The sequence below is a fragment of the Anarhichas minor genome, unplaced genomic scaffold (genome assembly GCF_050575085.1).
Source record: "Anarhichas minor isolate MPS153535 unplaced genomic scaffold, ASM5057508v1 ptg000136l, whole genome shotgun sequence".
Taxonomy (NCBI): Eukaryota; Metazoa; Chordata; class Actinopteri; order Perciformes; family Anarhichadidae; genus Anarhichas; species Anarhichas minor.
In genome coordinates, this window is record NW_027466582.1 from 10,832,911 (window position 1) to 10,857,597 (window position 24,687).

The window sequence follows — 24,687 nt, forward strand, 5'->3', positions numbered from 1 at the left end:
GCAGAGGTCGCGGTAATTGAACATTTTACGTCATTTCGCTATCGTTTTTGACAATGATGGAAGCATCTGAAGGCCATCCGTCATTTTGACCGATTACAACACGTCTACTGTAACGTTAAGTAATTCACAGTAACGTGTTGAAGAGGCCTTAGAGCTTGCTGTGACCACATTCTCTGACAGTCTGACAATGACGGGGATGAGTTTGCACATTGCTGAAAGCGCGGTGACTCGGCGCGTCGGTGTCAGACGTCAAGGAGCACTGACCAAGCGTTGATATTTGATGAGTTGGGAGTGAGAACCAGTTAATCAGAGAGGGGTGGAGCTGCTCCACCGGTGCAGAAGGAGCGCACGCTGCAAGACTTCCTCCCAGTGAAGCGAGTGCTTGCAGGATACATAAATCAAAAATTGTAATTGTCTAATTTGGAAAGATTTGCATTGTTCAAATTTGCCTGTTTAGGCACAATGATCGCAGTGTTTTTAAAGGCTTCTGCTGGCCAACGTATAAACTGATCTCTTTTGTATCGAGTCTGTTTTCTTTGTAGAATGATTTCTACATGTTGGGTTCAGGTTTTCCAGAGATCAATTTCAGATTGGCTACAAGATCTTGTAAATACTTTTAATCTCTGGTTGTTCTCGAGCATTGAGACATTGCAAATCCATCAGCAGTCATTTTATGGATTTACATGATTTTTGTATCAACTTGCTGACGTACAGTAGCTTAATCTTACTCACAGGATCAGTCAAACAAACAGGCACTCCCACCTGGTTATTAACAGTTTAACTGTTTTTAGAAAGAAGATTTAGAATATCACGACACAGTACATCAAAATACAAACGGACAGCGAACAACACTTCAATATGCAGAAGAGTTTTGTCAACCCGATCTGGACTAAGCAGACGTTCATATTTTCCACATCTCACATTTCACACTTGCATATGTAGTCTGTGACCTTATTAGATATGATGTTTCATTTCCATTTCACATCAGGGTGGACCTTCAGTCCTTCCTTATTCTCACATAGAATAAATGAACGCTATGATATCCTGCATAGGAGTGAGATTTGTGTAAAACTCCTTCTCCTACAAAAGTTCCCACAACATTACACAGGGCTTTAGATAAGAACCTCCACCAGCATATGTCAACAGCATACAAGCGTTTGACAGTCCCAAGGCTCATCGTGCTTTCAGGATGTTTATCGAAAAAGTGATGGGTTTGTCAAGCCGACTGATGACAACAGCGTCTTTCTGGTTGTTTAGCTCCGTTTTGGATTAAGTCTGCCATCTGCACGCCTCTGACAGCGAATTTGTGTCATGTCACACACTGCCAAATATCGTGACCATCCACTTACAAACATGCCCAAGAGCTCCGATACTTGCAGCTAAGGGCGGACGCAAACGCATCTCACACACACACACTTATGCAAGCTTAATCTATTACTCACTTCTTTGACCCAAATCAGTCACATCCTGTGTGACAGAGTTCTTATGCATATATTCAGTCGTGCATGCAAAGACACACACACACGCGCACACACAGCAGATAAACGCAACATGTCCCATTTCAACAGTGCGGCGGGGTGAATAGTGCCTTTCTCTACTATAAGACGGTATCATTACTCATTGGCCCATTTTGAAGCTGGAACCACAATGTGTGCACGGATGTCAAATGCTCCTCCAGAAGCGCACGGGGGAGCAATCATTGGCGCTCTGCGGGCGGTAAAAACTAACCTGGCTGGCCACAAAACCTAACAAGAAGGAATCAACATAAAACGGGGAATTTGGCAGCCAAGACACCACATAGCCCTGATGTCCATGTGTATCGGGGAGTGTGTGTGCTTTCAAATGTGTGTGTGTGTGTGTGTGTGGTCTTGGGCATCCAGTGTGTGAAGCTTGTGGGCTTCCCCAGGGCTCCTGATTGGCTCAGACTGCAGACGCTGAGGCTGTAGCCGCAGGGCTTGGCAGCAGAGCAGAGCTTTACAGAGTACCGATGCTGCACCGACGGGAGAGCATTTACAAGGTGAGAGCATGTACAAGGTTTCAAGTAAGACAGAGGATGGGGGAACAGGAGGAAAGAGAAGGCCGATGCTTTCCCTGGCCTATAGCGTGCTGTTCGATGACATGATGGCAGCCATTTGGTGGGAAATTAACAGGGAAATGAGTTTACCCAACCTGACCGTAGACTGTATTGTTTCACTGTTTTATAATAATAATAATTTTGGGCATGAATCTTCTTAATATTAGTTTTCTTTTAAGTATAAGGATTACTACAACTATGTTTTAGTTACTCTTGTTCATTTTTCAGTTCAGTTATAATTGTGGATCTCTAGCGAGATTTTTTTTCTTCTTCTAAAAACACAGTGATAAGTTCAGGCCACACACTGCATGTGTTTCCCGGATATACTGTGAAATGCAATTTATTAATACCAAATGGTCAAAAACATGTAGTATCTTCACAGTAGTCGCTGTTCTGTCTAAAATTGATTGATTCTTGCTTTACAAGTATATTAGAACTGCAATGATTGTCGATTCATTGATGAAAAGAAAACTAATCTGTGACAATTTGGATTATTGATTAGTTGTTAAAGTTATTTATAAGTAAAAATAGCGGAGAAACCCACTGCTTCCAGCTTCTCAAATGTGAATATTTTCACGATCTCATGATCCTCATCTTCTACGATAGTAAACGGAGTATCTCAACATAGTTATAGACAGTTGGTCGATTAAAACGATATATTAGAATGTTTGACATTTTAGAGACAAAATGATTCATCAGAAAAATAATGAAAATAATAAATAGACTTAAATCTAAAGTAGATCAAGATCGTCTAATTATTTCAGTCGAAAAGAATAATTGTGATATTGCGGTGCACTCTTTCGTAGACGCAGAAGCGTCCGTTTCCTGTTACAGACATCTGAACTTTCCGTCAGATCTCTGTGAACTTTCACACCGTCTCCTTTCAGCTGCCGATAAAGCTTTGTGGAACGGAAAAGCTCACCACAACGCGGTGATTGGTTTTATTGGGATGGCCGCTAAGTTGCTAACATTTTTTATTTCACTTGGGGAAATGTTCGCAGCGAAGGACCTTACACCCTCCCTGAGCAAGAATTCAAACGAGCGAGCGATGCATTTATACGAGTCAAACATTTCATTGCTCTTTCCACCTCTGCCCCGATCTGTGCTCGCCCTCCTGGCCTTTGCCTGCAGTAGACACAGAGAAAGCTGGGGGGGGGGGGGGGGGGCTTAGATAGAGTAGAGTGAATGCATGTGAAAGTTCTGTGACTGTATATGTGTGTGTACACATGCAGGCCTATGTGTACGGAGTGAGGATCCAGTCTTTGGAAAGCTGCTTAGGCAGCAAACGCTAAGACAATGGGCCCTTTAAGCCACTTCAGCAGGATTACAATGAACCACTTGGCTCAGTGATCGGGCCTTTCTTCGTTCGGCAGTGTGTGAGCCATCCAGATGACAGACACAACGCATCGATGGCCTTTGCCCCGCCGCCGCCGCCGCTGCTGCTTTCAAGTTCACCTGTCAAACGTGTCAACGTTTGACATCGTCAGTGGGCAGAGCTGGTAAACAGTAGCATGGGAGTCTGTAATCAACGTCCACAGAGAGAGAGATTAAAAACACTGATCAGGATTCTGAGCCGTTTCTTATACAGACGACCATTGAGCACCAACAATCTGTCCACTGAGGACTTCGGCTAATGACGAAATTCATCATCAATAAATCTGTTGATGGTTATGCTCGTCTAGTCTTTAAGATTAAAAAACAAAACACATCTGAATTTGAAAAGGTAGAAACAGAGATTGCTTAGAATTTTTGCTTTAGAAGTTTCTTAACTTGCCGAATATGGAATTCAGAGCGTATCTGTTGCCTCCACACGGCTCTCAAAATGTTTATATTTATCAATTTGAAATACATCCTTCAGGAATGATTGTCCCACTGCTTACTGAGAGTGTGTTAAGTTGGAGAAACACCACACAGAGAAGGCAAACACACAATCACACCAACATCTATTAGCAATTTTGAGGTTAAAATGACCACATGCTTATTTGTTTTACTGATTTCAGCTTTGCCACAAATTTCATACTTTTCTTCAAATCCTTGTGACCCATTTTGACATTTCCACCGTCAAGCATGCTACATGCTCACCTCTCCTGGTGGCCCAGGTCCTGCAGTAGTGTGTCCGCATACTTCAGCCTTTCGCTGATCTCGGCGTTGGCCAATTTCTTCACCTCGCTGCGAACGAAGTACCAGAACTCCTTAACGCCGTTCTCCACCCTCCTACGCAGCTCCTCCTGAGTGGGCCCAGGGCCTGCAGGTGGGGGGTGGGGGGGGGGGGGGTAAGAGAGACCCGGCTTACAACAACACACATAACCAAAAACACTCAGCCGGCTGACATTTGATGCACAGGTATGATCTTAAACAATCAATTGATTACTTCAAAGCAGCTCCATGGGAACACAGCTCGGGAGGAAAAAGGTTTAAAGGATGCCAAGAGGTCTTTAAGAATGTTTGAGCATTGGATTATATAAATCGAAATAGGCTAATGGTATAAAGTAAGGTTTTGGAAAATGTTCCTCTATTATTGGTTGTCCCTGGGTGCTGCTTTGACCTCAATATGGAGCTCTTGATCACTGTTTTTGTCTCGTGGCTCTCTCTCATGTCTGTTCTCACACCGTTCTAACAACAGGAAGAAGCTCTATGCCCCACCCGAGCCAAACGACGTGGAGTAGCCTACGTGGATAACCCAGCTGACTGCTCTGGTTTCTGCGGAGAGAAACAAACAAATAAAATCTAGGAAAGGGAAGGACAGTCTCGAGCAGAAGAAGGAGGAGGAGGTGGTGGCGGAGAGGAAAAAGCTCTTTTTTTACCTTCCTATCTCTCCTCTCCTCACTCCCTCCCCGGGTGGAAAAAAAAAGCTGGAGGGTATTTTTAGCTTTTTCTTCCCCTGCGGCAAGATTGAAAGGCTGACCCTGCGCTGCCCTCCCCGCTCACACGTCCTTCTTTATTTTCTCTCCGTCCGTCCGTCTCTTTTCTCTCCTCCATTCTTCCATCGGGGCATTCACACTGCTCGCACTTCATTCACACATTTCCCCGCTCACCTGACAAGTTTTCCTGCCCGTCTGGATACTGCTTAGATTGGCAAATACACACATAACCCTACCCGCCCGACTCTGCCATCATCGCTGCTGAGCCACAGCAGGGGTTTAACAGCGGACTAGACTGAGTTTCCCGCTGCAGGCAAAAGCTCACAAGAGCCGTTGACTGGTTTATAGCGTATATAGTCAACCCCCCCCCCCCCCCCCCCCCCCCCTACCTCCGAAATCAATCCGTTCATATTTCCAAGCTCTGTGCCAAATACTCCCCTGCAACCTTTTCCATGGCCCCGTCCTGCTTACCGTCGCCAGTGAGTTTCTGGAAGCTGTGGATCTTCTGTTTGGCTCTGGTGAGCTGGTCCTCCAGGGAGCGCAGTCTCCCTGCAGCGAGGGACCCGGCTTCTGCCTGTCCGTCTGGTATCCTGGGGGAGAGAGAGAGACACACGGAGAGGATGTGAGCATGCGAAAGGAAGAGAGCGCAAAATGGTCTGACTCGGCAGAAATACTCAATGCAGAGGTGCAAAGTAATAATCAATTTCATTATTATAGAAGCCGTCGATCTCTTTTTGATTACTTAATAAAGTGAAGAAAATAATGACAAATCATGTTTCTAAAGCCCAACGTGCTTATTTAGTAAAATAGAAAAATCCAGCTGTTTGGCATGTTTACATGCATTTACTTTCACTTTACTTACTTTCATTTTGCTAAATACTACTTTAAACAATTAAATAATGATTTAAAATTGCTGACATTGACTGTTTAAGCAACTGGTTCAGCACCAACTTCATGTAAAACTACCGGATCACATGGCTGGTATTTGTTTGCGTCACAACCGTGCAAGACGAACAAACAAAACTACAGTTGTGCCGTTGCGATACAAGTGAAGGCAGAGTTCAAAGATGGGTGTGGAAGTAAGGAAGTAGGGAAGGTGGGAAGAGGCCAAGGGGCCACTGTCCACTTTACACCCTCGGCCAGTTTAGCTGGTGTGATTCCATGGCGAGATGCTCTCTAGTCTTTGCTCAGGATTTTGAATCTGTAAAAAAACATGTTGGATGTTGTGCTAATATTATGAAATTCCGCTTCCAACATCAACAGAAAACAGTCTCTAAATAAAATATGTCCACAAATGGCAGGATTCTGCTTCATATTACATCTACAACACCTAGTTTAAATCGTCACTAATGAGGAGTTTGGAGAGGCACCGAGAGTGTTTATCATCCCAAACCAGACCGCTTAGTCTGATATCTGCTGTATTTTTGGATTTAAAAGTTGCAGTCATCTCTTAATGTGTACAGCAGTGAAAGTTCTACTTGATTTGCTAAGACACCAGAGTGGAGCCTCTTGGAGCCCGGTCCCAGTTTATTTATTCGAAGCTTAACACTATCTACAAAGTACAGAATCATTTTTCATGTTTGTAAAAGGTCCAGCCTATCTACTTCTAAACCATACATCCAATAATGATACCCGGTTTCACCATCCAATTACTGTTCTGTAATGAATGGCGAACTACGGAGACAAGTGGCAGTTAAATGACATTTCTTTGTGACTTTGATTAAAAAAAAAAAAAACTCCAACAAAAAAACACTATTCTCCCTCGACTTTGCTTAATGACTCTAAGAATGCCCGTTGTAATGTAATGGAACAATTATTTTCAGTCCCTTTAATATTTCACATCGATAAAAACACATTTTCTCAGCTCTGTGTCGATGAACAATGAATAACTACTGCACGCATGTAATGGAACCACAAATGAGCACTCTGATATAAAACACAGACTTCAAATCAGCAGAGAGAGAAAAAAAAAAAAAAAAGAGCTACCACTGACATTATACCAAATAAATTCCTCCGCATAAAACTATTAAAGATGGAATATGTTTGAATGCACAGGGGCATCGGCGAAATGCTGCAAAGGCCATGTTAATGAGTCATCAAGGCATGCAAACTCAATTTGCTCCATGAGTGAGGAACATCAGTCGCTGGCGGGCATAAAGATGAGACTTTTTAAGTTGCAGCAGCCCTTCTTGCTGCACATCCCCCCCCCCCCCCCCCCCTCCTCCTCCCCCTCCCCTCCCCTCGTTGTTCAAGCCTCGCTCCCTTAGAAGCCCTGGCCTCCAACTTAACTGAGCACTCACCGAGCATTGTGCTTTAAAGCCATAGAAAATATGAAAAATGATTATGTAACTGTGGGATGGACAAAGATAAACCTTCCCATACTTTTGCATCGCGGGTACATAAATATTTGTCTGAAATATTCACACTTCCTTCCTCTGTGAAATCTGTGAATGCCCATTGCAGCTGCCTGACACAGATCTCTTGAAATGAGACCCAGGTGCATTTCCCCTTGAAGTGTCAACTCTACCGTCTATTCTCTCGGCTCAATCCGACACAATAATCAACCTTATCTCCCAAAGGCCACACCCGAACCTGCTCGTGACGGCATTGTGCAGGAAGGAGGACTATTTCCTAAGTGACATAATTTCCCTTGGGTTTTAAGTGAGGCTAAAACTGTAACATGAAGCAACACGATATCTCCTTGAACGAGGCAGAAGAAATAGGCCACACCGGCACAGGCTAATGAGTGGAGACGTGATGCAGAGGTTAGCCAACATGCTCCAAAGAGACACAAACTGCTAAGACACAATGCTGGTGGAGACAAACCACAAGCATCCCCAACCGAAATATGTAAATATAAAATATATCCAAACACTCAGTGGAATCAAAAAGCAACACACACACACACACACACACACACACACACACACACACACACACACACACACACACACACACACACACACACACACACACACACACACACACACACACACACACACACACACACACACACAGGAGGCAAATACCGTTCACAAATACACAAACGATCCTTGACGGTATCTAGAGGACCTGAAGCGAAGACTCGAAAAGACAGCTGGATTCAACAGCGTCTTAATCAAATGATACAGGAGACATAACAGATGAGAAAAAACTCTGACTCGGGGGAGGCAGGGAGGAAAGGTGGGGGGGGGGGGGGGGGAGAATACTGTGGAGTAAAAGAGAAGCTATGAAAAGCAGGGCCTGATGAGCCCCGCTGGAACTAAGCACTGAGTCAGAAAGCAGGGAAGGTTCAGCACGCAACCCGGTTTCCTCTGAAACGGTGCCCCGGCTGTCGCTCCATTGGCTCTCCGCCGCCTCATCCGTTAACCGTGGAGTTCACAGGGTGATCAGAGCCGGGCGGAGCGGTTTGAACGGTGGAGGCCCGTGTGGAAGCAGACATATTCCTCTGGTTAGATTTAATAGAATCTGCCCGACTTCAAAAGGAAACCTATGTGCTGACCTGGGAAGCCATACATATGGATGGAGATGTAAAAGTATTCTGGGAGGCGCAGATGAAAGCAGGCTACATGAACGCAATTTGCCTTAATATTAATAGGAACATTTGATTTAATGTTCCCTCACTCTGCAGCTACTTTATACAGTAATGCTTCACAAAAGGAACCGACATGTTCTGGCCTTTGCCGTCAACTCAACTGTGTTAAACCGAACCCCTTGACTCCAATAAGTCAAGCTAATAAACCACGGGAATGCGTCAGTGGGAACAGGCAAGTCAACACTACACATGGGCGGAACATCTGGTCATTACAATTTAACCCCACCACCTCTGCTAAAGTTCTGTTTAAAGAGGCATGAGCAGTGTGCTGTACATGTACTACAGTGTATCTGTTGTGTTTGTGCAAATATTTCTTCATGGTGTCGAATCAGTTAATCTTGCTTCGACGTCGCCTTCCTTTGCCGTCCTTCCTGTTATGTCCGCAGTGTGATTCCAAGTAAACCGATTCTGTTCGGTGCATTCTTGCATCGCCTGCTTCAACGCCTCGGTGCGCCCTCGGAGCGATCCAGCTCCATTCGAGCCCATACTTGACAGAGATGTCCTGACCACAGACAGCTCCCACAATGGGGCTAGTGTGTGCGGTCGTAGAGCTTCCCTCGCTGGGCCTGAGCGACGGCCCGGTCGATTGGGAGTTGAGGTCTGGGGAGCCGCCGCCGCCGCATTTGTTGGGTGTGGCCGGACTGGGATGGAACCATTACCGGAGAAATGAGTCCTTGCAGTGTCTCCTTGAACATGGGTGGACCGCACCAAACATCTGTTTTCACAGCTTAATATTGCATTCTTATTTTACTTGAAAGATAGGGACCCAAATGAGGCAGACATATGCAAATATTACGACTGCAGCGTCCACAACTCTTCTCATCCTCTCAGTCCGCATTTTCCATTTCCTACGTGCTGCTTTTTACTTCGTGCAGTCCTCACGCCATCCATCATGCTTCCCTTCCTCTCCGCCTCCTCGTCCCCTCCCTCCCGCCGTCCCTCGGTTGGCATGCCTGGGGGAATCGATCAGGTCCTCATCGCTCAGCCCAGCTGTCGCTCTCACCCTTCGCTCCCTCCGATGTCACACCATCAGGCCCGGCGCGTGTCATTGTCTACGCAGGAGCCATGGCTCCGTGCCCGAGGTGACTGACAGCTGCAGAGAGGGTGGAGCCAGACAGACGGAGCGACTCGACCTCGTGCTCACCTCTCATTAATGCTGCTGGGTGATTGGTGGGCTGGCACGCTGCCTGTCACTCAAATCGCTCAGGAATGGCCTGAATAACCAAATCACTGGACTGAATCTGTAGGCCAGCCAGGTGATACTAATTTGAATCCGAGCGGTGATTGACTGATTGATTGATTTCACATGACATCTCCACTGTAAAAAACTATGGCGAGTTGGTAGATAAACCACGATCAGTAGTGTGCGACGAATCGGTTCAGCAGGTTGAATAACTAAGTATCTTCATCCTCTCAGTGATGCTACAAAGAAATGTGCATATTGTGATAAAGAAAATCCATATCTCATGCTAACTACGACAGCATGACTATCGCTCTCTATCACAAAGTGAATGAGAAGATGTAAACAAGATCCCTTCAGGTATATGATGAATGCAAAACACTGCCCAATAATGCATTACGCATCCATCTAGTGCTGCCGTGGTGTGATGACACTAACCAAGTTAAATCCTACACTGAACTATAAATCATTCTCAATGCAGTGGGTTTCTGCTGCACAACAACTCAACACAAAAGGTGTAATAACGTCAGTTTTATGGGATGGAATCTCTCGGAGGCCACTCGTAAAAGAAATGAATGCAGTAATGTGAAGGTGACGTGCTTTGGATGAAACCTTTTACCGTCTAATGCCAGCGGGATGCTTGCAAAGAACTGCTTTCTGCCTCTTTGTGCAAACCTTCAGAGGTTCTTGTTCCCGGCCCAAATCTGCAAGTCAGGGAGTCGGGGTTCGGCATGCGTGGAAGCTAGTCGATCAGCGAGCTAGTGAGTTGTTACGTGGTCAGTCAGTCTGTGACAACCTGCAGGCTGGAGTCTGGCTCGGTGCCATGCCACTGTCAGCAGTTTGGTAGTGGAATGAGGAGGAGGAGGAGGAGGCAATGAACTGAGGAAGGGAGGGGCTGTGGCAGGAATGATGGGCAGCTCACTAACAGCCTCTTTGTGTCTATTAGGGCTCTAATATAAGGATACGAGACAGTACAGGGTGGTGCAGTACTCTCCTGGGCCTGTATCTGACCACCGCGCACACACACACACACACACAAACACACACGTGCTGAATGACAAACCAAGCTGTCTCTGCCGATAGCTCACGAAGCTTAACCTCAGCAAGCCAGTAGCCTTCTTTTGGCTTGCTGTGCCAGATACTTAGCTGAAGCCGGAGCTTAGAGGGACTTGAGAAGGCACTGTAGCGCTGCCCCAGTAAACAACTGTGGAGGCCTCGGCCCAAGATCAACTACCGGACTTAATAACAAGCGTGCAGTGTGCCGGGGTCCCATCTGGACACTGGTCGACTGAAAACTGCACTTGTTTTTTTTTTATGCCATGAATTCCACCTTTGTTTGTGAGCCAATTTTAAATAATTACAAAAGCAAGGGATTTAACCAGGGACCAGCTGTCTGAAAGCAACGTGTGTGTGTGTGTGTTTTTATGTTTGCGTGTGTGCCGATGAGGGCCCTGCATCAAAGTGAATCGGAATATCACAGAAGAGCAGCAATGGCAACATCTGAAGCTCGAGTTCCCCGTTAATATGGCAAATACCCGGGGACAGGACGGCGCGTTCCCTCGCACGTGCGTGCACACCCAGTCGTAGACACCCATGTAGAGACCCGGTGTTTGTGTGCAAAACAGAAACACTGTCAGCATGCGGAGATAAGAGCAGAACCATCTGTCTCTCTATTACGCGAAGCTCGAATGTGTGAACGATGCGGTGTGGTTAATGTATTGTCTGCCAAAATAACTCGATGAGATCTGGTGAGGTGTGTGACAGTCTATCCATCTGCTGTCTGTCGCACTCTGCATCTCCGGCACAACTGATCAGCTTTTGATGAAAATTTGGAGCAATGTTTGTTCAACTGTATGCGGCACAAGATGCTGATTCAATCACATGCTGATGAGATTTTCACAAAAACTAAAGAAACAATCATCAGAATGCCTCATTCTGGGATTTGTCATGTCGGTCTGATTGGACTACGACGGACCTCGAGGCTGGACTTAATAGCTGGACTTTGCAAGAAAAACATAAGGGGATGATGCAATGCACCAGTTTTTTTATTTATTTTTAATTTAAAAAAACAAAAGTGTGCTGACCAGCGAAGCAAAAAGAATGAGTTACATGCACTGTGCTTTTGCACAAAATCCTTGGAGCCGATGCGCATTTTACCAAAGCACTCAAAATGTGATGTGACATTGACTGGCTTACGTGAACATTAATGTCCTGACTTTTGTGTCAACTTTGTATGGATCATAGTTGAGATCTGATGTTTACACTGGAAGGATAAACCTGCTCATTCATATCCTTGTATTCAGGATTTGAACAGTATCCAGATTTCTGAACTCCATCACCATGCAGGTACTACATGTTTTATGTTTTACATCAAGGCCACACTATTATATCTGTACCGACCGAGTCAATAGTTGCTGATGAACCCACTTTGGTTTCATGCTGCCTGGGCATTGTTATTATTATTATAACCACCAGATTAAGTATTAAGTATTAGAAATGAAGTAGTCGGTCGTGTGAGTATGTGCATCCATGTCTGCATCTCTCTGTCTGTCTGTGTGCTGGAACATCAGCATAATATTTGTTTGTGCTCATCTATAACTGTATGCTCAATGTTGCAGTGACTCACACTTTTTGAAAACATATTTCATTGACTGTTTTATACCGTCATTGACTGCTGACCAGTTTCATGACTACATGAAGATAATTGCATGCATGTATAACTATCGTAGCACTGACTACAACAGAGCGAGTCTTCGTGTGTCGGTGGGAGGAGAACTAGTTAGCTGTTAGCAGCCGGTGGGAGTCCTGCGTCCTGTTTGGCTAACAGAGCTAACAGCTAAACACACAGCAAAGGAACATTTTTTTTGTCAGAGCTTCTTGTTACCTGAGCGATTCGGCCATGCGCCGCAGGTCTTCATTCTGCTGCTTGAGCCGCTCCAGCTTGGCCAGGATCTTGGAGAGCTCCCGACTGGACCGCTCAGGGTGCTCGCTGTCCCTCACCAAGTGACCGCCGATGTAGAAGAGGAGCGTGCCCCAGGCCAACAGCACCAGGGTAATCCATCGCCATGACCCCGCCCAGGGCCGCATGGTGCAACCTCGCCCACCCCAAAGATGCCTCTCGGAGTGCCTGTACACCCACCGACCCGACGGCCTGCCTGCCGGATGTGTGCACACACACTCTGTGCCCCGTCACCACAAGTGCCACAGCGCCAACCTTGGCTTTGGCATCTTTACAGGGATGCTGTGCAGTAAAATGACAGATGGGGAGAGATGTGTGTGTTTTTTTTTTTTTTTTGTGGCACAGGAGTGTGTGAGAAAAAGGCGGCGGGTGTGTCTCCAGCGATCAACCAGCCTTTCCTGCGTGTGCTAAAGCATGGCTAGCATGCTCAGATGTCTGTGTTTTGATGGCTCTGTTGGCGTCTCCTCCCCTCCACCCAGCTCCGTGTCGACCAGGCTCTCCCACACCGTCCTGACGTTTCCTTCCAGTCCCACAGAATTATTTTACTGGAGGTGTGTCCTGTAGAAAAGAAGAAAAGAAATGGGAGTTAGTTGAGCTTATTGCACAATGTTTTTGTGCGTGCGTGTCGAACAGAAGCAAACTAAAATCATAGGAGAGCTAGGCCAGCAAGCCGGCTTGAAATAAGAGCGCAGAGCATGAGAGACACGCCTCATACGGTGCTCATGCAGAAACAGAGAGCACAGAAAAGGGCGGGCAGACAGACCGACAGATAAAACAGAGATGCAGCAGACTGGACCCGACACAACCCCGTCTCAGCAGCCGACAGGATTGATCGGCATGACACAGCAATTTGCATTTACATAGTGATGTGCAATCCCTGAGCCACAGTATGCTGCATTGCTGCCGAGGCAGGACACGAATGTTCACTTTCAACATCCTGCACACACACACGCAGTCGCTAAAAAGTCTCACTTGCACACACATATGTAAGCCATGACACAACCAAGGATACACCCCATACCGCGCCCTCAACCACAACCTACCACAACCCACTTCCTCCCTCACTTAAAGCACTGCAAAGTGCTGAAGTTAAAGGGTTTGTTTGGAGACTGCTAAACCCCACAAAGTTCTTCCCGAGCATTATACTCCTTACGCCAAATGCCCGCTGCCATCCCCGTGGCCTCCGTGACGGAACGCAACATTGTCAAGGTGATGTGGCGAGCTCAATGGAGCAGAGGGAACAAAACAAAAGAATCCCTAGATCATCACTTCCCTTCACCCCGAAGCAGCGGGGGGAGACGAGACGGACGCGTGCCGGGTTTATGAAGCAACCTTCGCTGTCAACTACCCAACAAAGCCCTGTCACGCAACTGGGAGTAGTCATGTGATGGGATGAAGACTGGCAGGTGTGTGTGTGTGCGAGTATGTGTGCTATCATCAGTGTGTACCACAGCGTGCTGGAATAATGCCAAGCATCTTAGACTTTATGTGATTGGTGGGGGTGGGGGTGGTGGTGCGCTTGATTGACATGTCGCAATATCTCTGGTGCGTCCGCTTCTCTGAGCGTTCGAGACAGAGGAGAGTGTTCCTGCTGGGGGGGGGGGGTTCGCCTTGCAGCACAGAAGTAGGTTAGCGGCCGCTCATCCCGTTTACCGTGGCAGCATCGCCGATATGTAGGGCGTAAATGGTGCCACGCTGTACTACCATAGAGACTGTTCATGCCTCACTGATGCAAACTGGCCAGGATGCAGCAGCTGAGATCCCTGAAACAATGAGTAGCAAACAATTCTCCTTCATTTCTTATTGAATGATGCGGGATTAGTGGAATCTGTGCAGACGGTCCCTTCCTTGCCGGTGCTCCTGTTGCGACTAACCCAGGCTGACACAAGGGGGGCTCCTCTTTATGCATGCGGCACAAAGATGTGCTGAGCTGTGTTTTATTATGGAAAATACGAGCCGTGAGTGGGTAGCACTCCACCAGCTAATGCACGACTGGGACTTTACTAAAAGGCAGGCTGCAAAAACCCTTGTCACTGTGTTTGAGGAGCCATAATGAGGTTTGTGCTCAGTAGACTAAAACTGATAAATATGAAACTGTTGGAAGAGGCAGGCAACTGCTGCCAAATAGGATATGGCAAGTTTTTTTTGTTAGATAACACTTCTAGCTAGTAGTTTGGCTTTTACTTGAAAGTCAAGCTGATCATATATTTCTGGCATATTAACAGGACTTTCGGGAAATTAACATGTCATGTATTAATTAATGGCCTCTCTGGTACATTATATCAAATCAGATAACAGATATGCTATACACACCTGACTATAACAAAAGCAGTGAAACAAGTCGGTTATTTACAGGTGCTGGTGATGTCATCAGGGCCCTGATGATGATGTCATCAGGGCGCAGTTGTCTCCAATTAAGCTTTTGACTTCAAATATTTGACGGAAAACCTGGGGTACAATTGGAGGCATGGAAGAGGGCATTTAACAGGCAGGGGTGATCTAATAAAAAATAAGCTTCTTTGGAGTTGCATTATGGGAATCGTAGGTTGTTGCTTTTCAGAAGCTTCACTCATACGGAGGACTAACAGTCAGGATATCTCACACTCAGCTGCTTTGACGTTGACTATTCTTTTTTTAATTTGTCTTTCAACTTCCCCAACTTTATGGAAGCGCATCACTAAATTGCTTGAGCGCCCCTTTAATTGCCTTCAAACACAAAGAAAACATACATTTTAAAGGTCCAAAAAAATAAATCTGCTTATTAATCAAATCAACCACATTGAAAAACACATCGTTTGTGATTATTGGAAATGCCAGCAGAGTCTGCACCATTAATAGCCAAAGCTAATTCCCCTCCATGTTTAAGTATAGGTCTTAGAAGTGTGTGTGTGTGTGTGTGCTCTGAGCAGTGTGAGCTTGGCTCAGCGTGTACAGGTTAGGTAACAGACCCCGAGATCAACCGCTTGTAATTAAATACTGGAAGCACCCAATAATCATTACTTAGGAGATGTACTCTATACTTCAGAGGGTAAAAAACACTGGCAGGATTATTGGCTAATTAGGTTTTAAGATTTAAGACATCTTTACTATATGCACATTACGGCAATTATCAAATCCAGTAAATGGCTTCGGGAAATGGGTGAAGAAGGTTTTTACGGTTTCCTTTTCACACGTCTTTCAGCTTAGCCTTGGCTGTGATGTAGTGGCAAAGGAGAGGAGACACACATCCACGGCCCCTCTTTGATAGATCGCTGTGTTTGATAACTGAAAGAATGAGGAGATATCTACTGAGTCCCGTGTCAGCAGAATGTGGCCTGATTAAAGAGAAGATGATACTGCGTTTTTTTTTTTCTTCCCCCCCCACTGATGAAGATCTGTCTGTGTAATATTCCACCAGAGATACCGGAGTGCGAGAGGAGCGCTAAAGATTTTTTGCATTTTCTTAATCTTCTCACATTTGCCCTTGAGTCGCCATGAACAGTGGGCATAAATAATGGAAATTATAATAATGCCAGTTTAATAATAAAAAAGCCTACAGTGGCACAATCATTTCTAAATTGGACTGTGTGACAGATATGCTGACAGTGGGATTTTAGAGAAAGTGGTCATATTCTGCCTCTTTCTTCCACCAAGCCCCTCCTCCCTCAGCTTCCAAGTACAATGGAAATACAATTGGGAGGTCCCAGCTACTCTGGACAAAAACAAAATATGTCACTGGATCCTTTTGAATAAGCAGCGCTCCAACTTGAGACATTAAAGAGGAAGAAGTGGGCCTATGTACTGCTTCACCTACACTTGCATTTCAAAACACCGTCTCTCTCCCACAATGCCCTTCACTTTGCTGTCACGGCAAACCGAGAGGAGGGGGGGGGGGGGGGCTGCTCGGCCGGTAAAGGCTGGCGTGGTACATGTGGCACTGCGGGGCGGACTGTCACCGCTGTCACCGAAAAGCCCTTGTGCTGCAGCAACATGCGGGGGAGCCTGAGGGGGTCAGTGGCGGATGACCCGTTTTGAGTCCTGCTGGTTAATCTTCAACGTGACTCGGGCCACAGCGGAGGTCATCCATCAGCGCGCTCCAGTCTGCGGGGCAATAAGCACCGAGCGACGAGGTCCACCGTTGAATTATGCATGGAGCTCTCGGCTGAGGACGGATTCTACTTCACCAACATGAACCACCACAGCTCGGGGACAGCTGCAATGTATATTTACATAACCTATATGTCGCTCCTGATCCACGATGGTGCAGGAGAGCGCATTTAGTGGGATATGCAGCAAGATGTATTGCGTGTTATGGCATGTAGTGTGGTGGAAAAACACGAGAGTTATCGGAAGATCAGGAGTAAATGCAGAGTAGCATTGGAAGGATGCCAGCGGGAATAAATGGAAATAGAAAAAGCCGTTTCTATATCTGGACGATTGGACAGCTGCTGTATTTGTTGTGCTGATACTGTCAAGAGTGTTCGAAATAAACGTTGTATTCTGGCATTGGACCAGTTTGATTGGAGACGTCCGATTCTCTGTACCAGCAACAGAGGGGGCATCTTGCAGGTGTTTAGACTACAGAAATGCAGCGAGAGAAACATCAACTCCGACAGCAATTTATAACCATTATTTATCCGGGGTTGGTTCGCTGAGCAAGCTGTTCTCGAGAAAGAGCCGTGTTTATAGCCATAAAGCTACACTCATTTCCACTGATGGCTGCACGGTGCGGCCACAGTTTGCTACAAATGGCCACTGGGCAGCCTCTCTGGCTATTTTCTCAGCTGGCCCGGAGGTTCAATCCAGCGACCTTTCAGCCTCTACCCCAGTTCCCAAGTAATAGACCGCGCCGGTGTCAGGAACACAGGGGAAGTACCAGAACCAAAGTCACCACATAGCAGTGGATCCAACAAAGACAGAAAACCCTGAACCACGGGATGGCACTTACAAACAAATCCAAATGCATCCGCTCCAAAAAGCTGCTGCAACGTGAACAAAACAGAAATGTTTCAGCGAGGGTTGTAACCTGAAATGTTTGCTCCCTTGTTTCCTGCCATTTGCAACAAAAATATTCCGATTACACTTTTGAGTGTTACGCCGTGATTTTTTGTTGTTTTGTTTTTCATCAATATGTATATCAGCGAACGTCTGACTCATGCAGCAGCAGAGTGCTCCTGCTCCCAGCGCTCCTTTTCTCTCCTCAGTTGGCTCAGAGACGAGATGCAGAGACACCTTTAGCTTTTCGGGGCGCCCCACATTTTGTATCCGTGTGTGTGTGTGTGTGTGTGTGCCAGTGAGTGGTTGTGCGGGAGTCACCGGGCTCGGTCGGGTATACCTGACACACACACACACACACACATACACACTCTCTCTCTCTCTCTCTGTCTCACACACAGCCTACAGGAGAGTGGTGAATATTTCATGAGCGGCTGTTTACTTCACAACATTTCTAAGCTTAATGTGGAGGAGTCCATTAACTTAGAGCATATGGCAGAGAGAGAGCCTGGCGCGGGGAAAGAGAGGAACACAGATAGATGGCGAGCGGGGAGAGTAAAGACGGCCAAAGTAACCGCCATGGGTTTTAATGCAGAAAGCCCCAAAGCTCCAGGTCATGTCCTCGGAACCTCTTAAGGGAAGTCGGGGGCTTTAGTGCCCTTCGAAGGAAGCGAGGTCTCATAATTAGAGGCAAATTAGACGTGGTGGGTTTTTAAAGGCTGATTTAGATATTTTTAGGAGTCAATATATTCAAATGTGACTGTTTTTAATGCAAAACAATTAAGATGAATTGAAAATAAATGGATGGATTTAGTTTCTTCACCAGTATTATACACCTGACAGAGTGAAGAATTATTCAAAAAAAACATTTAGACCATCATGGAAAAGATAATCTTTACAAAAAACAGAAAAATTAAATAATATAAATATATATTCTTTGGTATCAAAGCAAACAGTTGGGGTGGTGTGGGCGCACTGTGAGATTTGGTCTCATTAACTCAGCAGTATTTTTCATCATGAACTCCTAATTTCACGCTAAAAGTATCTGTACATACCAGTCTATGTGCATTTGTAACTTGTCAGTAATAATAGATAAATAAAAAAGTGAAAATTTGGAAATTTCAGCAATATCAACTCAGAAAGGCCTACATTTATGCATTTAAGTCTACATTTAAGTCTTGTAGAGGGACCCTAAGTCAAAATCTAATTGTAATAGTGTTATTCATTGAGTTGATAATATGCTCACGTGATGCATATTCCTGTAGTATCCCAGCATTGGTGTACTGGTTGCGGGAACTTGGAGGCTCCAGTGTACAAACAGGCTGCACAACAGATGGTGGGTATAGGTGGGGGTGTCCGTAGGGGCCCCAACAGTTACCGGTCTTAACAGGTTCATTTTTCAATGAAAGTATATCAAAATCAGGAGGGCTCTATTAAAGTCACTGTATAATTTGGACAGGGTTAACGGACAGTGCTAGAATGGGATACTTTTCTAAGAGGGTTGGTGTATTCACTAAGCGACACATCCTTGAGCCTGGACCGTCTCAGCAGGGCCTCCACTTGAAGGCACTGAAAGTAGCACCACCTCACCGCAGCCTTTGAGATTAAGTCTCGCAGAAGTGGCTAAAGGTCTCAGAGAAGTTGCGGCCGCTGAGCCGGCTGCAGCTCGGCATTCAGTATCAGAGCTAAGCACACAGCCGCTCCTTCAAGGTTATCTCTGTGGAGAATTCGCTGACAGCAGGGTACACGCGCACATCCACACGTGCGCGCACGCGGTGACACAAAGATAGGTACCCATGACTACAAACACAGCGGCGCACGTACACACACACACACACCTCATTGGACCGGTGGGGGATGGTGCGGCATGTTTGTGCTGGCGGTTTATGCAAACAAGTATTTAATTGGGGTGGAGGGACATATGACTAACAATAAAAAAAAAAAAAGCACCAATTATTCCTCAGTTCTATTACTTTTTATGTCCAAATAAAAACGGACCTTGGTGGGGGGCCCCACCTGCCAACCCAATCCGTCTCCTGACGAGCAGAGGTGGATCTCTGGGCTCAGACGTGGTCAAGGACAGCATTGTAAATTCACCGTGTCGGCGAGGGTGATGAACTGGCTCTGCAACGTGTGTGTGTGTGTGTGTATGTGTGTGTGTGAGGTTGAGAGGGAAGGGAAAAGAACAAGAGTCACTTCCACTCAAGCAGCTGCATTTATCGTGCCTGGAGAAGAGAGGACATTAAAAAGTCCACGTGTGGGTATTACCTTGGGAGGGTTGCAGAGAAATTGTGGAACCAAGCATCATTACATATTGATCATTTCCTTTAAGCACAGCAGTGTTGAGGAACACAATCCTCTGTGAGAAGCCAGAGAGCGCGCTGCAAGGAACCTTGACCGTCATTAATTATGAGAAACCGAAAGCAGGAAACTCAAGGTCTGCGTTATCCAACTACCTTGAGCTATATTGTGCACGCACGCACACACACACACACACTTCCTGTCTGTTCCACTTTCAGTTCCTCGTAATGAGTCCCAATGACGGCTGACCTTTCACGGCCCCGGGGTGCCAGGGACGAGCTAGAGAGGTGGGGGGGGGGGGGGGGGGGGGGGGGGGGTGGATGGGCCTGTGATGACCCCATACAGAGAGTGCCAAACCTTCACTCACTTACTTTAAAGTGACCTAATGAGTGACTAAATACACCAGAGAACAGACAGAGCAAAAAGAAGGGATAATAGAAGAATACATTTTGTGGGGAGGGAGGGAGGGAGGGAGGAGGAGAGAACAGCTACAGAGACACGGTGTTAAATTGTGTGATTTTATCATCTGAATATGCGGTTGACGCATAATGCGATACGCCTGGATCCACTGAATATGGATTTTTGCTCAGATTACAATCAGACCTTTGAAACAAGACTTGGGAAGTGGTCAGACTCACATTGTGATCACAATTCTATGTAACTTGGCTGCAATCCACAAAGAAAGATGGAATTAAACGTGTACTAAACATAGCAGATTTCAGTTACCACCCCCCGCCCCATAGGAAGTGCAATAGGCAGTGTGGACGCACAGCTGTTCGACGAAAATGTAACACTCTTTGCGATCAGTCCCACTGACGGGGCTGGCCCGGAAGATAAAGGTGAGAAAATCAGAATTGGCACCGCGGCGAGAACAGACGACGGAAAGTCACCGGTAAGTGGACACAGCCAGAGGAAAGACAAGTTAGAGAAATTGTCCTGATCTCCAGTCGCAATCTCCCAATAAAAGCTAAGATTGACTCGAGCAGGGGACTCGGCGGTCTCGTGTGCCATAAGTTACGTCTCCACACAATAAGCAGTGCGCCACATCCCCGGAACACTCCCCACCTCACTCATCTTCTGCAACACAATTTACGGTCGGCGGTTAACTCCTATTACACCCTGGCTCGGGGAAAAAGGCCCCCACCCCCGCCTGCGAGTCGGTGCCCTCTTAAGAGGCTCGAGGCTGGAATGATAAAGCGAAGACTGAGCAGACCCAGACAGCGGCAGAGTAGAGGAGGAAGACTAAGAACAAGCAAGAGCAAAAAGTAAACGGCACAAGAATGCCCAGACAGCAAGAACACCAAAATGTGTGGTAGTGAAAGTGGGAGCCAGGGAGGTGGTAATCAGAAGAAAGATGGCGGCTGTAGACTCAGAGAGTGTCCCCCGAGGGTTGAGAGTCCGGACTAATACACAAAAGGAGTACTATAAACAGCAGCAACACACAGCTCCTGAAGATTCATCACTCTCCGCTACTTTCTCTTGTCGTCAACCCTTAGCTCCTTTGCTCCGTGACCTTAAATCCCTGCACTGCAAAAAAAAAAAAAAAAACCCACGTCAGCAGCGACAAAGTGACCTCTGTTTCCCTCTGTTCCGCCTTCAAAGCTGAGAAAAATGTGTGGAAACTGCAGGCGGCCGCTGATTACGACATTAAACATTTGTTCAAATCAAAACGCCTTCCTCTTGAAATAAAGCACCATTCTATGTATTTTTGAAATGTCACAGATTTGAATTAATTATACTCGCACACGGCACATAAAATGACTCTTTCCTTGAAGTAATGCGTCTGAAGACAGCTATGCAGATATTGAAATTGACCTCCCAAGATAAGAAGTCCCCGACTCTCAGCTCTGGTTTTTTTATGCATCGACGTCCGCCTCCATGTTTGCTCTTCCCCTTCGACTTCCCCTCCAGGTGCTCCAGCTTCCTCCCACACTCCAAAGAGACGTGCATGCGAGATGAAATGGAAAAAGTCAAAAAATTGCCCACAGCTGCATGCATTGGCCTGTCTGCATTGGGCCCTGCGATGGACTGTCGACTGGCATGAATAAATGTTGAAGCGGACTACAAAAATGAATAATTGATAAGTTGAGATGGGGCGTTTTGTGCCGCGCTCCAGCCTGACCGCTGTCCTCCTCTCAACTCTCTGCTCCACACTCACTATTGCTTTTTTTTTTTTTCTGGTCGCCGGCCATCTCTTCACTCCATTTCCTCTTCCTCATCTTTGCAGATGTTTTTGTTAGAGCTTGACATTAAAACCCAACAGACTCGAGTAAATTTAAGCTCTGAATCTTCTATTTAATTGCTTTGCTTTGGGTCACGATTGTTTAAAAAAAGAAAAAAAGAAAAAAGGGGGAAATACTCTTGTCCTTACTTAACGATGAGAAAGTATTTAACGACGTTGGAATTCGGTGTGCCGGGATATAGCAGAGTTTGGCTGTAGATTAGAAAGACATTACGAGGGTTTGGGAACGCTGAGGCAATGTTTGCACCTCCAAACAAACGATCACCACCCGTCGTCCATCTTTCTTTAAAGAGCCTCGCTTCCTTCCCCCGCCCCACCACCACAGCAGCAGCCTGCATGCGTCACAACACAACCCATATTGACAGAACTCCTCGTCCCCGTCAGCTTGTGTTTTCTGCTCGGGGTCCGTGCTCATCCGTTCTCCTCCGTCTCTTCCACTCCGGCTCGACGTCTGCCGCTTGTGTGTGTGTGTGTGTGTGTGTCTGCTCAGCTCATCAACTTCTGCTCGGATGCCCCCTTCCACTCGATGTGACCTATTTTGCAAGTCTTTTGTAGTTAATGTACAGAATGCGGAACAGTTCCGTGTTCAACTCTCATGTGGAAGGAGTTTTGTCAGGGATTTGGCATGATTTCATTTGACCGGCACAGAAATGGTTTCTTCTGGAGTTCTAGGAAAACAATCCCGTCGACAGCTTGAAGGGTTTCGCTACATTCAGCCTCGACTTGCCCGGCTCGGACATACCATCGGTTGTTAGTGCAATGAAACTGACAATTACAGGCTACAGTGCAAACATTCCCTCTGTGGCTTTTCATAACAAGAGGCTTTTTTAGTGAAGCCATTGGGGCTTGGCCCTGAATGGATTTAACTTTGCATTCCTCCAGAGGACAATAAAAAAAAAAAGACACAAGACTCATTGTAAAAAAAATAAAAATAAAAACAAACCTGCCTCACCTCTAGGGGGACGAAGTCTCCTAAATGCGATTAAAGAAAAATACTGGCACACCGTCTTTCCTTGACCCCTATTAACGGAGCCGGAGAAAACAGCCCCCACACCGCTCCTCTCCACGGACCCCGCCACTAAGCAGGACCTGTTGCTCAAATCACATTAACCACCCGCAGATGAAAAAAAACTCAATACACAGCGTGCCCGGGCTGTCCCAACGCTGACCCGCTGCAATCACACCCGCAAAACACCATCCCTCCTTTTACTGCTCAGTCTCTCTCAGAGAAATGAAATCACTCGCTTCCTTTCTATCCAGTGCCGGCACCGCTGAGGCCTTATTAATGCCTAGTAAAGCCAGAGCAGGAGTTTACACAACACGACTTTGTAAAAGCTGAGAGTGAAGGGAGAGAGACTAAGCACTTCAGCTGCTGGCGGAACATTTCGATACGACTGGGAGCAGCTGCACCCTTGTTTCAATAAATCACCCAACAACAAACTGCCCTCCCCCCCCTTCCGGAAAAGGAGGATCCGTCGAGAGACATCCCGAAGAGAGACGGCTCTTGTCGTCTCCCTCACCGTGCTCTCATCAGACATGATGTCATCGTTGCATATATGTAATGTTACATGTGCGTTAGTCAGTTATTATAAACATCGGTCCAGACAGCACAGGGGAAGTCCATCAATCCTCCTCTGGGCAGGGTACCAGTTTGTTGCTGATTCAGTTCCCTTGTCGGGCTTTCACCCCCTCACTTGCTTGCAGCTCCTATTCTCAGAGTGTGTAACCACAGCTGTCATGCGTCTTGGTGAAAGCGGTGTGACTGACATTCATTGTTGGAGATTGAATATGCATTTCTCCCTCCAGGACTGACGCATGCCAAATGAAGGACATTCCCCCTGATTGATGGCATCTCTTTAAAACAGGGCCATCTTTCTTCGCTCTTGTACAGACTTTTTCTCCATTTTTCTCTCAGTCTGCCATGCTGACCTTCTGAGAGGCCCACAGCTAGAATCCGACACTCGGTAAACAGAGGGGAGCTGAACTTGAACAGCCTAATCCAGAGTTATTGGAAATCTCTTTACAGTTCACACAATTTCCATTTAGTGGTGAGAGAAGAAAAAAAAAATCATCCTTTTCGCTGCAAAAATGATGCATGGGTAGAGGGAAAGGGGAGGAGGAGGAGGGAGGTAGTGCTGAGCACCAAGGTTAGATCACAAACTTAATCAATAATGCACCGCCTATTGTGTTTCGGCACTGCAGTCAGCCCAGCTCAGTTCCATTCGAGTGAATCCACAGCGCCAGATCGGCCTGCGCCAAGTCAACAGTCCAGGTGACTGATGGGTCTCCTTGAATTCGAACGAAAGTAGAAACAGCGAGGAAGAGGAAGACGGGACGACGGCCCGAGCAGACGAGAGGAGAGGGGGCTGTGGGAGGACTTGGCAGGAGGACGAGGCACAGAAGGAGTAGTCTGGGTTGCCGCTGCTGCAGATGTTGTTTGTGAAACTTCACATTGCACTCCATCCCCCAAATCCACCAAAAGTGACGGAGACTGTGGCCCC

At 46.4% G+C, this 24,687-nt stretch overlaps 1 protein-coding gene across 3 annotated transcripts in view; it reads right to left on the bottom strand.

Moving 5' to 3' along the window:
- Window positions 1-24,687, bottom strand: part of fut8b (fucosyltransferase 8b (alpha (1,6) fucosyltransferase)) — a 73,584-nt gene that overhangs the window by 19,730 nt on the left and 29,167 nt on the right. For 2 of the 3 annotated variants that reach the window (XM_076084479.1, XM_076084480.1), the window contains 3 exons: window positions 12,595-13,227; window positions 5,407-5,525; window positions 4,157-4,319 (listed from right to left, as the gene is read on the bottom strand). In XM_076084479.1, coding sequence (XP_075940594.1) covers window positions 4,157-4,319; window positions 5,407-5,525; window positions 12,595-12,797 — 485 coding nt within the window. In that variant the 5' untranslated portion in view covers window positions 12,798-13,227. Of the gene's footprint in view, window positions 1-264; window positions 3,173-4,156; window positions 4,320-5,406; window positions 5,526-12,594; window positions 13,228-24,687 lie in introns of those variants that run through there. The other variant, XM_076084481.1, reaches the window with a different exon arrangement.